The following is a 13,713-nucleotide window of genomic DNA, read 5'->3' on the forward strand; positions in this document are numbered from 1 at the left end:
AAAAATAGACATTAATTGTTACGTCAATCTAGTTATGATGCAGAACATTTTTCTGACGAAATAAATTAGAGTTTCGTTTTGCGTCACAACAAACAATGGAATCCTAAAATAAGACGGTGGCTACTTTTATTTTTGGTAGTTTCATTTATTCTTTTAGCGTCTAGCTGGCGAGAATTACAGGTGTGGAATAAAAGAAGTAAATAAAAACAAATGTCAGCACTTGTAAATTACCAGGCAAATTTGAAACATTTACTTAAACAATAAATGTTGATTGCTCATCTAATTGTCAATTACAAAACATTCCTTGTGCTGTTGATGCTAATATTGTCTCGGGTGTCTGGGCTCTTTTCCTACTTCTCCTTCTGATGGATTGTGTGTGCTGATGTGTTGATGTTTATTTCTTTATGTTTATGTTAGTTTATTGAATAGATGCTTGCGTATATTGAAGCTGAGTTGGTGTTGTTTACGTTGTTTTGGTGATGCTAGCCGACTAGGATGTTGCACGAGGCCATGTGTTGAGAGCACCCGTTCCCTATAAAACAAACAAACACCCTTACTTCAAAAACTCGCTGTAGCACGTACTTACCGCGTGAACAAATTACGCAATAAAGTGATTACTGCGTGAACAAATTACTATGTGTTCACATTGAAGCAAACTTTTACACATCTTGTCAAAACCTACATGATTGTGATCTTCTTGACAATTAAGTGCTGAGGTCGCTCAGTAAGATATTGACAGGCAAAATTTTGAGAAGTTCCATGAGATTTTGGCATGATACATTGTTATTTGAAGCTCAGGCAAAGATTTCCTAGGAGACCCGGGCCGAGGAATTTAGCCAAAATAATGTAAGATCAGTGTAAACTAGCGTTGACAAGTCGGAAAAATCGCCGCAGTTTTCATACACAATTTTGCGTTGGATTCGTTGAATTTACGTTTTTAAATTTAACACAAAATTATGTAAGAAATCTGAGGTGAATTTTCCGACTTGTGAACGCTAGTTACCGCTTATCTTACATAACTTAGCCCTGAAATTGGCGTATATCTTACATAAATTTGGGTTGAATTTAGCGTTGATCCTACAAAAAATCAGTGCGTAGACCTCTGGTTATGGGACTTGAACCACTGATCCCCTGCTTACTTGTTGCCTCTTCTACAATCGTGCCACAAAACCTTATTTATCTTAAGAACCACACTCTTAATAAATCGGACCCTAAAGTCACGTTTCACATAATTTTGGCGTTTCTGAGCGTAAATCTTACATAATTTTGCGTTGAATTTAGCGTTGAACTTAAATAATTTTTCGCTCAAGTCAACGCAGGTTCTATTCGATTTTTGTTCAATTTTTGACCTAATTTTCTCTACTTTCAACTCTCTCCTGTTTCTCTTGCACGAAACAGGTTTTGGATTTCTTTAAAAGGCAAAAAATTGTGCATACCTACTTCATTCCATCATCCAACTACCCCCTCCCACGTACCCCCTCCAACCACGTACCCCCACCCAAAGTGCCCGGCCATCTTTATTTTTGAGCTACGCCAATCTTACATAATTTTGCGTTTCTAGCGTTTTCACATCGGACGAGAAATAGTTATCTTGTAATAATTGTACTAGTACATGGTTCTTTCAAGTTTAAGACAGCGTATATTCAATCAGATATTCAATGCAACGAGCTATTCATTACTAGCTAAAATAATCCACTGTGGCTTTGCTTGCTCATAATCAAGAATTTCAAGAAGCACCAATCGAGACATTTGAGGTATGAGTAAACTATTAGAAAACCCGTTGCCGTTGAGCAGGGATATGTTTAATTGGAGAATTTTTTTTTCTTTTTTTTCCGAAAAATTACCGCCGTTTAAAATGATTTGGGAAATTTCACCATTGTCTGGTTTTCATCCTGAATTTTTTGATTTGTGTTGATCGAAATTGAAATACAGCATTACTGAGACAATGTACGTCCTGATGAGGTAATTTACAATTTCAAAATAAAAAATTGCGCGAAAAACTTTTTAAGCTAAGTATTTTTCTCTTTTTATTAATATTTATTAAATTGGCTGGGCACCCGATTTACGAGAATAAATTCATGTACGTTTTTGGTGGGCTGTTGAGATACTATGATCTGACCAATTTAATTTCGAGTTAAGAAATAATTCAAGATCAATCACATTTGATTTGTGTGGAATTTAAATATTCTGGGCAAAAAAAAGTCATGACTTTTATCTTCTTTGCTAATTTTGAAACTAAAAGCTTCAAGTTTTAAAACAATAAGGTCCATTTAGCTTCCTATTGACCATTTGATTGCTCTGTCGAAATCGTTTTAAACAGACGTCAAAATGTTGAAGCTGCTTATAGTTTTAATGTAATCAGCCAAAATATATGAGCTGTTTTCAAGCAAAGATGGAAGGTCAAAGTTACATGAACACTAAAAATGAAAACAGCAAAAATTGAACCCTGACATCCTCTAATTGTTACTGCTATTTCGGCCTAAACTTTTTCACCTACTACTGCACATTTCGCTCTGTTCGAAAGTGCAAACATCGAATGTGCAAACAACTGAATTAAATATGTACAGATTTGAGTGGAATTGAAATATTCCGTGCGCAAAAATGACATGATTTTTATCTTCTTTGCTAACTTTGAAACTAAAAGCTTCATGTAAAACAATGAGGTCCATTTAGCTTTCCATTGATTATTTGATTGCTCTTTCCAAATCGTTTTGAATAGACAGCATAATGTTGAGGCTTCCGATAGTTTTAGTGTAATCGGCGAAGAGATATGAGATGTTTTTTAGCAAAATTGGAAGGTCATCTATATAAACACTAAATATAAAAACAACAAAAACTGACATCTGATAACCTCTACTTGTTACTTCTATTTCTGTCTAAACTTTTTCACCTACTACCTCACATTTTGCTCTGTTGGACAAGTAAATTGCAAACAACTGAATTAAATTTTGGTCAAAACAAAACAAAATTTACATAACTTTGCATTATGTTTTTTTGTGTCGATGGTGCAATATCACGATAAACACTATGAGCAGGTTTTTTCATGTTGAAACAAGGAAAAAAATCGTTCATCCAAAGCTTTTGTGTAACAGTCGGATGTTTTGGCCGGAAATCATGTCATAAATCATTTAATTTCTTAAATAAGCAGTCACAAAATTTTTAAACCGAGGTCTGAAATTCGTTTTCGCAAAAATGTATGTCTCCAATCAAAATTTGCGGCCAAGTTAATGAGCGCAGAATTATCAAAGGATTCAAATCTTTTTTAAAAACTTATGCAAAAAAATCATTAAATACGCTGACTACTTGGGTTGATCCAATCAGTGCTTTTTAATGAAATACATGTTGCTAGTCGTAAGGACTGCACTATGTAAGTTTTCAGTCTTCTGGTAAATTTGCACAGAGCTCGTGTTAGTAAAGGACTTTAGGCATACCGTTTTATGCAATTCGGGAAAATCTGTCAAGTTTTTTTTAAACAATTTGAACACGATTTAGGTCAACTAGCAGCGCTGAGCACGTTTTCTGCTTGTACACAAGTTGATGAAATATAATTTGGGGCTTTTCTTCTTCTTTTTGTTATTTACTACAAAAAGTAAATTTCAATTGTTCTGTTTAAGTCTTCGGATGAGCTTGCGTTTCGACTAAATCTCTCTAGCATCTCAGGCATTTTGTCATTTCTGAAAAAATAGATAGACATTTCTGGTGTGTGAATATCGGAGAAAGATTAATTAGTGCTGTGTTTTGACGATCTGAAAAAAACGAGAATGAATTGAGGCAACGGCAGCTGAATCAAGAAAAGTACGAAAAAAGCATTTGTTTTTCATTTTTCAAGACACCGATCTACTCCCGGCAGATTTATGTCAACCAAAAACTTAAAAAGAACTAAATACAACATTTCTTTTATAGCTTTTTCGTGTGCTGAAAAGAATATTTTCTTCAAGTATGGGCCAAAGGTTGAAGAAACTATACAACAAGGCTCGTCTTTTGTGGGATTGTACACATTTACAATAACTAGTGCTTGTTTGTGGCAAGGAATCAATATGGATGTTGCAAACTCTGTTCTGCGTGAAACTGTTTATCGATTCACTGATAAGGTTGCTTTCAGTTCTCATTCCTATTAAAACTGCTCCCCGGATTCCAGCTTATAGATCTTGGCGGATAATTAGTTTGTAGCAGTTTTGTAATTTCAAGAGAGGTCTACAAATCTACGAAGAAATTTTAAGAACTAATAGTCAAGAACATTGCATTGCGCAGTTATTTCTGACAAGGAATTTGTTTCTTTGACAATTATCATTTTATAGTAAAACACTTGAACTCTAATGAAAAATTATGTTTATAAATATTTCCTCCCTGTACTTTTCAACGAGGATAAATTTTTCAACATCAAAACATAATCCTTTCAGTTTTGTAACAGACAAAAATATTGACCTTAAAAGGCAAGCCTTATGACTCTTAGCAACAATGGGTCCGCTCTTGGCGTTCACAGATTTACCTAATCTGAACAACTCAGCTAATAGAACATTGCGTATTTCCATTTTTGTTTCCAAATTGGTCGGCAACTGGCATCTTGACATTGTTCAATTCTTCAATTTTCGTTTTCACTTCCTGAGCTTCCCGAACTCCAAACAAAATGATTCTGTTGCTCAAATTGCATTACGATTGTTGAATATTTTGAGGGCCATGTTGGCGTACTTGTTTCATTGTACCGGCTGAATTTCCAATTCAATTATTTCAATTCCCAACGCCTCTATTTTGCTAATGCGAAAACTTGGTAACTGTCCTTGGTTTTATCAATGTCACTTCTAATCTCTGTTTAACAAAATTATTAGTTACTGTTTTGTTATTCACAAGTATTTTTAAGTTTTCTCAATAAAAAAAACCCAGTTCTTCTCATCAACTTTGCCTCGTATCAAAAAACCCAAATTCTAGTGCACTTATTTTCTAGTGCATTTTGATCTCAATTCATTGGGCTTCTTACAAGTTTTACTTCCGCTTTTAGATTTCAATTTCATTCAAACAATTCATACATTTGACTAAAATTGTGCATTTTCTTGTCAATTTTAAGCGCAACCGCCAAACATTTTGTTTGATGCCGGCTTTCTATCATGCATGTTTTGTGTCATGTTTTTTATTATTGAAAAAAACTACAGTAATTTCATTTGTCTATTTTTATAGATTTCAATTTAAAAGTTTTCCTAATAAAAGCTAATTACTGGCAAATGAAAGAGTTAAAACCTTCAAAGAGTTAAATGGACTCAATGGTGTAGTTTCTATATTGAGTCTAAAATGTTAGTTGAAATCGTCAAGTCATTACACGTTGTTTTGCTTTTTGGCTTTTAATGCGCAAAGCATGCAATTTTCGATCTAACTTTGCCAAGATAGTCAGTTCAAGCTTCAATGGTTATTTTTCGACAGTTTTCATCAAGTTTTAGGAATCGAGCTACTCACTTTAAATTGAACCAGAAAAGGGCTTGTCGTTTACTTTTTACCGGAAACAATGACCCGGAGATTCTGTGTTTTGTTGATCGCCGGTACAACATTGAGCTCCCCATTCATAATTGGCTAGTAATGATTTTGCAGAAACATTTACAGCATGAAAAATAATATGTTCAGCTTAACTCGGCCCAAAGCTTTGTTATATATGCAATTAAAGTGCGAAGTAATGGGTAACCACTCAGCTAAAAGCCCTTTGTGGTAACTATTTACGAACTAGATTTTGTAAAAAGAGCTTGTATACTACTGTAGTAATTATCAGTTGTAAGCTACAAAACTTTGATTCCAAGCTTCTCAGACCTCATTTTGATGCATGCGTAATTTGTCAGACTACGCAGGATCAAATTAGCCATAAAGATGCTCAGAAAACACTAGATATGCAAAGTTTCAGAACTGAAATTGGCTTTTCCTATTGATATATACCATAACAGTATGAAATGCTGTTGACACTCAAGTCTGTGATGATTAAAAGATGAGCAATGTGATATGCATGCAAGTTTTGCAGCAGCCTCAACAAAAGGTGCCTTTTAAATCAATCTTTTTGAGTTTCCTAAATCGAAAATTGTCTGAAGTTTTTTATTGTTTTTACGTTGCGATTGAATGCTTTGAGGTCATTGTTATACAAAGTTCGCACAAGGATATGTCAGTTTTTTTACGACTCGGATACGTATTGACGACTCTTCAAGTCATGTCCCATGCTCTATCAGTTGTTTTTTGTTTTCGAATATCTGATCTCCGTCTGATATTTTTAAATATTTTTAGACAATTGATTTTTCTCAGTTGGCTGTACATCAGTATTTTTTTCTTTCAAAGTGACCACTGTTTTATAGATCTCTCTAAGTAAAGCGAGGGGCTAAGATATGTTTTAACGGACCTACATTTTGGGCATGTGACAGGAAATGACTTTCACGGAATTTTGGATTTTTTTAAATATTTTTATTTTTTCATTTTTTATCAATTTTGCTGTATTTTTTCAGATTTGCAAAAAAATGGTCCATTTTTATATTTCAAGTGACAAACAGGGATTGTGAACAAAAAGAACATTATCCCAACGTTTAATTGTTATTTTTTTTATCTAAACAAATTACTCAAACTTGCGCCTAAAAATTCTGGAATAATGAATATTTGACTGGAGAAAACCTCCACCTCTATAATGCAAAATGTCAGTTGAAATAAAGTCTTATAAAGAGTACGAGATTAAAGTTGTTGTTGAAATAATTCTTGTTTTACCATGTTTTCCATTAAAATAGGTTAAACTTAGATCATTTCTACCTACGTAGAGCGCTCAAAAATTACCGAGAATTGAGCTGGCAAGGAAATCTTTGCTTCGTTTCTCGCGCTTACGACAGTAAACAAATTATTAGTCTCTTGCCCAGTGAAATGTATTAAAAATCAGTAAACACTGTTGCTAATTTTGGCACAATGACTACTGAGGATTGATCAGATTTGTTTATTGGCTGTTTTGCTTGTTCAATTTTTTGAGAAAAAAACTGTATTTTACCGCAAAAGAGAACCCTGACTCTTTTATTTGTTTGCTCATAATGAGTATATTGTAACTTTTTTTTCGATAATATTTTGTCGTTGATACTTGACATCCGGGTTATCCTAGGAAAATCTAATATGATGCCGTACAAATCATAACGCATTATATCTTACGATTCTTGTATGGAACAGGAGAAATCATATGTCATCTTTGCATACCAAAAAATGCTTTTGAGTCCTGAGAAACGTGATATTTTTAGATGAACTTGAACGCTGTTTGAAATCTGAGAATTCTTAGACAATCCTTGTAAGATTTCCAGGAAATCCTTAATGACCCTTGTATGATTACTGGGGAAAAAAATCAGAATCTGGTCTCTTAGCCACGGTCATCCACACTTATATAAAATTTTTGTATAATCTTATATTTATGATTACGGAAAAATTATACAAATCAGATATAAACCATGTACGACTACAGGAAATTTGAATGATGGAGAACGCCGGCAAACCAGCCCAAACTTTTGGTTGTTCATAGATGTCATGGTGCTGAGTGAGTGTGATTAGACAGTCAAAAATTAATACTTCTTGTTGTTCAGATAAAGTCGGTATAATCTCTGAAGTTGAGTAAATTTAAGGAGCCAGGGTTACTCGGTTCACGATCAAACCGTCTCAGAATAAAACCATCCTACGCGTGTTCGGGACGGCTAAAACACAACCCCACCCCTACCCCCATCTAAACCCTGTTCCATTTAGTCTCGTTTCGTTCCGGGAGCTGGTTTACCTTCGTTCAACGGGTGTGGACAAGAAAAGGGTTGAATATGGTACTCACAATTTCTGCGGACTTTTTCAGACCTCAGATGACTGGGCTCTTGTCTCAATGGCATGAACTGGGGCGCTTTGGGCTCGCTTTGAAGGATGCCGAGGAACCCTGTGATGTCGCTTCTAATTTGAACATGCTGCGATTGCTGCTTTTCTGATGGACCTTCTAATTTTGGAAAGTTCTGCTGAGAATTGAGATCGTTTTCGTCGGCCAGAAACTCCACAAAAGGCATCTCGAAAAATCTGGCCGCGGGTGGGGTTGAAAGAACAAAATTAAAGGAGGCATGCCCGATTATGAGGAGTAAACAAACGGAGGCTGTCATTTTCAATATTCGGGAAGGGGATTAACGCGGTGAAATAAAATGAAGTCAACCCAAATAGGAGGGGAAGTAATAAACTCCACACTGCTTTTCTAAAATTGATCACGTATCTTCACTTTTATTTCATAAACTCCTTTTTGTCTCTTTCAATCTCTTCACATGTCGGTTGCCCTTCAATAGAATGTGGAAAATTTTCCTTCAATTTTTTTGCCAATTTTGTTTGCCCTGTTTTGAAAATATTGGATAATTTTTAGTTGTAGTTCCGGTGTATGAAATAAAATAACGGTGAATTATTTGATCGCAAACTGAATTGCAGTATATTACTTGGAAATTATATTAAAAATAAAGTAACACAGATTAAGGGTAACAAAAATATATAAGGTATAACAAACGTAGGGTGGGGAAAATTGATAACACGATCGGTAGTTATGATCTAGTTATGATTTATAAGTGAATAACTAGTGATGGGTTAATCGAGCGAGGGTTTTGAGATGGCGTCCCGCTGTTGAGCAATATTCAAAGTACATTATAATGGACAGAAGGGTAACGATTGGGTAGATGATTGGTTAGTGGGGAGCCGGCCAATTGATTTCTGCGGGGCGCCACTTTCTGTACTTGTGATTTATTCTCTCTCTTCTCTCTCTCTCTCGTCTCTACCTGTATGTACTATGTTGTCTTCTTAGACTCTCTTTCTCTCTTTCTTTTCGTCTGTTCTCTCTTTCTTCTCTTCAACTCAGTTCGCTCTGCGATAATTCTTGTTCTTAGTATACTTGATTCAGAATCCCATCAACCCACAGAACGAATGCTCTCTTCTTTTCTATTCACATCCGACTAAAGCGCAGCCCTGCTAAAATCACACAACATGCCAATGGTCACAGAATCCATTTAGATTATTACATTTATAATTTTCTAATTGCCCCAGCCCCCGCCCCCACCCCCAAATTGAAGAGCTTTTGACGGGAAATTAAATCTATAAGCATACTTGGAACCGCAAATACGTCATAAGTAGGTGCTAGTCAAAAGACAGACAACATTGCGTCTATCCATGACTTTCGTAAGTTAGAAATTTTTTGCTCAGTTTTTGCACATATTTGCACATTAGACTTTTCAGGAATATTTATCCTAAGTCTCTGCCTCCCTCTAAAACGTAAAATCTATAATTAAAAGTCTAACAATTTTTCGTTTTCAGATGGTGCCTGTTTTTTGTAAATGTTAGAGACAACCGAGCTTGACCAACAACCATAAAAAAGAATTTTACAGTTAATAAAACGTCATAGTTTTATTTTAGGTAAACTTACTAACCAGAATGGTCTTCAAAAAATTAGCGTTTGGCGGATAAACAGAGGTCAAAAAGTGACTCACAGTGAAGATTTGATCAATATGCAAATTTGCGAAAACAGAAATGACGAGCCAGGCCGAACTTTAGAAATCTAACAAAAATTCTAGCAATTTATGTTGGGTGACCAAAAAATTGATGATAATTAAAGTTATGGAAATTGATCAGACAGGGACGTTTAAAACTGTGAACAAGTTCACACTGTTTCACGACAGGAAGAATAACGGGAGGAACCCTTTCGCTCCTTTTTCTGTAACCAAAAGTCAGAAGATTTTTAACTGTCAGTTACCTGTTAAGACTCTTTCACTAGTTTTATTCTTGATAACTGTCCCGTTGAAAATGTTGCTTGACGGGTTAAATTTTCCGGGAGGGGTAGCAAACAGTTAATCAGAAAACGTCTAGCCTAGTCAAAATTAATCATGTTCCAGATAAAATATGTTTTCAGATTGTGTTTTCAAACTGCTTTGACATTTTCCACGGCCACACTTCTTTCACATAAAAAAATAGTTTGAAACAAAAAGCGTAAAAGATTTTATATAAATAGCACACCTAAGGTAAAACCTCGGGAAAATTTCTGGAATACTATTTTTATGCCTATATTCATTCAAAATTCAATTTTTACTAGACAAGGAGGCTCGGTAATGTGCGTACGCACATAATGTTCCGACCCCCCTCATCCACATTCTTGACTTAATTGGCTACCAAATGATGAACCGATAGAAAAGTTTCAAAAACCTACATATCGCTCAATAATCCATAATAGAATACAATAACGCCACGATAGAGGGCCGTTGAACTTGTTGTTAATAGGACAACTGGAAAAGACTAATAAAAACTAAATAACAAACACTAATTATAAAAAACTCGATGTCTATATTTAAAAAAAAAAATAACACACTCAACCTTCCATCAGATGAAACCCAAACAAAAAATAACCTTTACTTCAATAGAAAAGATATGAGACCTGTTCTCAATGCGACTGGGTAACAGGTCGACAAACAGAGCAAAAAGTCAAGAAATACGTTTCTACGTTTGAAAACAATTGATTTCCAAAATGATTATTATCACTGGAAAAAAAAATTGAAATCACTGCAAATTTCATTTATATCTGCATATGAAGAAATTGAGACCTGTCACTATCCAGTGTACGTCATACGACTACAAAAAAAAGGACAAATACCGGCAAAACTAAGCTTTGTACGAAATGGCAATGAAACCGTTAAAGCGGTTGAAAACATAAACTAGTTACTAAGACCAATGAAAATGTTCAATTTTGCAAAAATTCAAAGCCAATGGAACCTACCATTAGCGTAGTAGTTTAAAAAAGTCCTTTAAATTTTACAAATATATAAAATTCTCGATTATGTTATAAAACTTTGTAGTAACAGTAGTAACAAAGCCATGAAACAATTGGTTGGCACCAAAACTAATAATATTTTAATTATAGCTCACTAGAAACGGGTTGTGACCTGTCTTTACAGAGGCTATGCTACAAATCGACCAAAAAAAACAATTTAAAAAAATGGCGAAGCTCAAAAATGCAATTTTATTTCAAATATATGAAAAACATTTTTTTTCAAATGTCATAACGGACATAAGATTTCAACAAAAAAGATTTCATTATTGAGACTAAGTCACTAGACGACAAAATAACAAAAATAGGCAGCAGCCAAAACGTCACAAATTATTTTAAACCACAGTGTTCAAGGTACTACATTTAAAAGACGTTATCCGCAAGAGCTGTAAAACATCAGTTGGTTCGAATCTGAAAATCAATGGGGTTTTCCCTATGAAAGGACTACATAGAAATGACAACAAAAAACCCAAAAACTGAACAGTAGAGAATTCTCGAATATTTCTCGTAAAACTAAATGGCCCAAACAATCAGTCGAAACATATAATCAACCACGAAAATAATGTTTGAGTGAACAAAAGTAATTGAGACTTCTTATTATTGAGATTGAGTTACATTGTGACAAAAATCAAAGCAGAAAGGAAACAGATGAAAAGGCTTTTTTAGAAGTTAGCTTGAAAGTTAATAAAAGATATAGCTATATCCTGAAAGGTTAAAATATATTGTTATATCTCTAGGAGAAGCAATTGAGAGCAATCATTTTCAGGTATATGTCGTATAACAAACAAAACAAAGACCAATTTACGCAAAAAAATCAGTAAAATTTGCAAGAGAACAGTGTCTCAGCCCAAAAGCTCAAACTATTCAATAAAAACAATTAACATTTTCGAATACGCCTTTTTTAACCCTGTTCATTTTCCCAACGGTACTTATTTTCAACTGGATCTGTCAATAATGTAATAATTCGACAACGAAACAAATTGAACTCAAAAAATCTGCAATTAAGCTTTAAAAAAATCGAAACTCGTAGTGTTAAATATAAAACCGTTACAGACATTAATTTATTGATTAACAGGAAATGGGTTTTTGCTTCTTTGTATTGAGTCTAAGCCGAAGCTAAGAGAAATGAGAAAATGGTGGCAAAGTTCAAAAATTCGCCTACGTTTTCTTAAAACAAATGATTTCAAAGTTGTAAGAGACATTAGGTAACAACTGAAAGCATTGTCTGCCTCAATTATACACCCAATAAGCCAATCTGATGACTGATTGCGGTGACTATGTCATTGGCAACAAAAAGTATAAAAAATTGAATGCAAAACATAAGAAATCCACAAAATTTTACGAAGGCAATTGGTCAGAGCCATAAAAAACACAAGCTTTACTCCGAGACCGTAAAATATGGCCTTTAGTATTCAAGTTTTTTAAATAGTATCTGTCGATAAAAGAGCCCTTATTTGAAATTCTTGTCAGCAATATGCATACGAAACTGTATGCGGAAAATTTTTTATTAAAGGCCGCTCCATTAAAAACTAAAAATTTTTTACCGTTTGATTCCACGGTGAGATCAATATCAGCCTTGATTTTGCTACGCGACTAAGAAAACATTCAATTGTTGAAATGGTCGCGAAACAAAATTTTTCGGTATATCAAAAATATACAATGCATTTCGTTTAATTATCGTGATTAAATTTGAAGAAATCGGGCAAAATTATGATTTCTGAAGAATCTTAGAACCAACGGGAGTGCAACTATCTCTCCTCAAGCTTGCGATGAATATGACTGCAGTTTTAAGGTTTCTCATTTCAGCAAATTCAGTGAAAGTAAGCCAAAAATGCATATTTGCTCCCATTTTTGACAAAGAAGTCTGATTTTTGAAAAACTTTGCATAAATTCTAGCCAAACAGCTCAGATCGAACAATTCGGCAACCCCCCTCTATGTTTTAAGATAATATCAATCCCACTACCGTTAACAATTTCAAGATATTTTAGCAAAATTAACGAAAGTTTGGTCAAAAATTACGGAAAATGTGAACAAAAACAACGGAATTCACTCTACTTTTCTCCAAGTTTAAATTTCGATAACTCCCTGTAAAAAACGAAAATAAAAAAAATGTTTTTAATTCCATATTCTACGCTGGACGAGCTTTCTAATGATACCACTCACATCTCTCTACGATGAATATATCGATCGGCCAAAATTTTCTGAGCAAAAAAAACCATTTGAGTATATAGTTCATCCCTCCACTAAAAGGGGGTCGGAACATATATACATGAGGCGTTTTCGCTATTTCAAATAAATCTCAAACTTGTGAGTTTCAAAATGTTCGGTTTAGACACTTTTTAATAGCATTTTGTTGGGGGGTGTCTAAGCAGGCGCAGCTGGTCTGAAATTCCATCACTCCAAACCTAGTGAGCTAATCATTAAATCAACTGGTCTTAATCTCGGCCATGTCCTCAAACCCGTTTTGTAGTTTGTTTTCTCGATCATAGATGCTTCTGTTTTGAAGCCAAATAGGCATTGATAAAAAATAATGTCAAATATTTCAAGATTATCTTGCCCACAATTTAATTCGAAATCTTTTTCTGCAACTTTAATAACTATTTCATAATAAGTCACACTTCAATCTTGAAGCCAAAAGGTTAGTTGAATTTTAAAAATGACATGTTCTAAAGTGACAAATCCGAAATTACAATTTCTTATGTTTTTTAATCCCATATCAGTAGAATCATTGCAATCGAGTGATTTTTAAGACTTTATGAAGGCAGTTTTGTCTATAACAGTGCGTAACCAGAGATTATAGCTTCCTGATGTGTAATAGCTTACCTTGTCTCAACTTTTATAACTGCAAACGTTCATTTTGCACGGGCCAAGTAACCTGTTTCTTCTTTTGATGTTAAATTTTGCATGGTTT

At 34.3% G+C, this 13,713-nt stretch overlaps 1 protein-coding gene across 6 annotated transcripts in view; it reads right to left on the reverse strand.

The window, feature by feature from the left end:
• Positions 1 to 201: 201 nt before the first annotated feature.
• Positions 202 to 13,713, reverse strand: part of LOC142344685 (uncharacterized) — a 34,866-nt gene continuing 21,354 nt past the window's right edge. For 3 of the 6 annotated variants that reach the window (XM_075396544.1, XM_075396526.1, XM_075396535.1), the window contains exons 2-3: positions 7,802 to 8,958; positions 202 to 532 (exon numbers count right to left, since the gene is read on the reverse strand). In XM_075396544.1, coding sequence (XP_075252659.1) covers positions 483 to 532; positions 7,802 to 8,114 — 363 coding nt within the window. In that variant the 5' untranslated portion in view covers positions 8,115 to 8,958 and the 3' untranslated portion in view covers positions 202 to 482. The remainder of the gene's footprint in view (positions 533 to 7,801; positions 8,959 to 13,713) is intronic. The other 3 variants (XM_075396574.1, XM_075396556.1, XM_075396565.1) reach the window with 1 other exon arrangement.

This window comes from Convolutriloba macropyga, chromosome 1 (genome assembly GCF_964194025.1).
Source record: "Convolutriloba macropyga chromosome 1, txConMacr16.3, whole genome shotgun sequence".
NCBI lineage: Eukaryota > Metazoa > Xenacoelomorpha > Acoela > Convolutidae > Convolutriloba > Convolutriloba macropyga.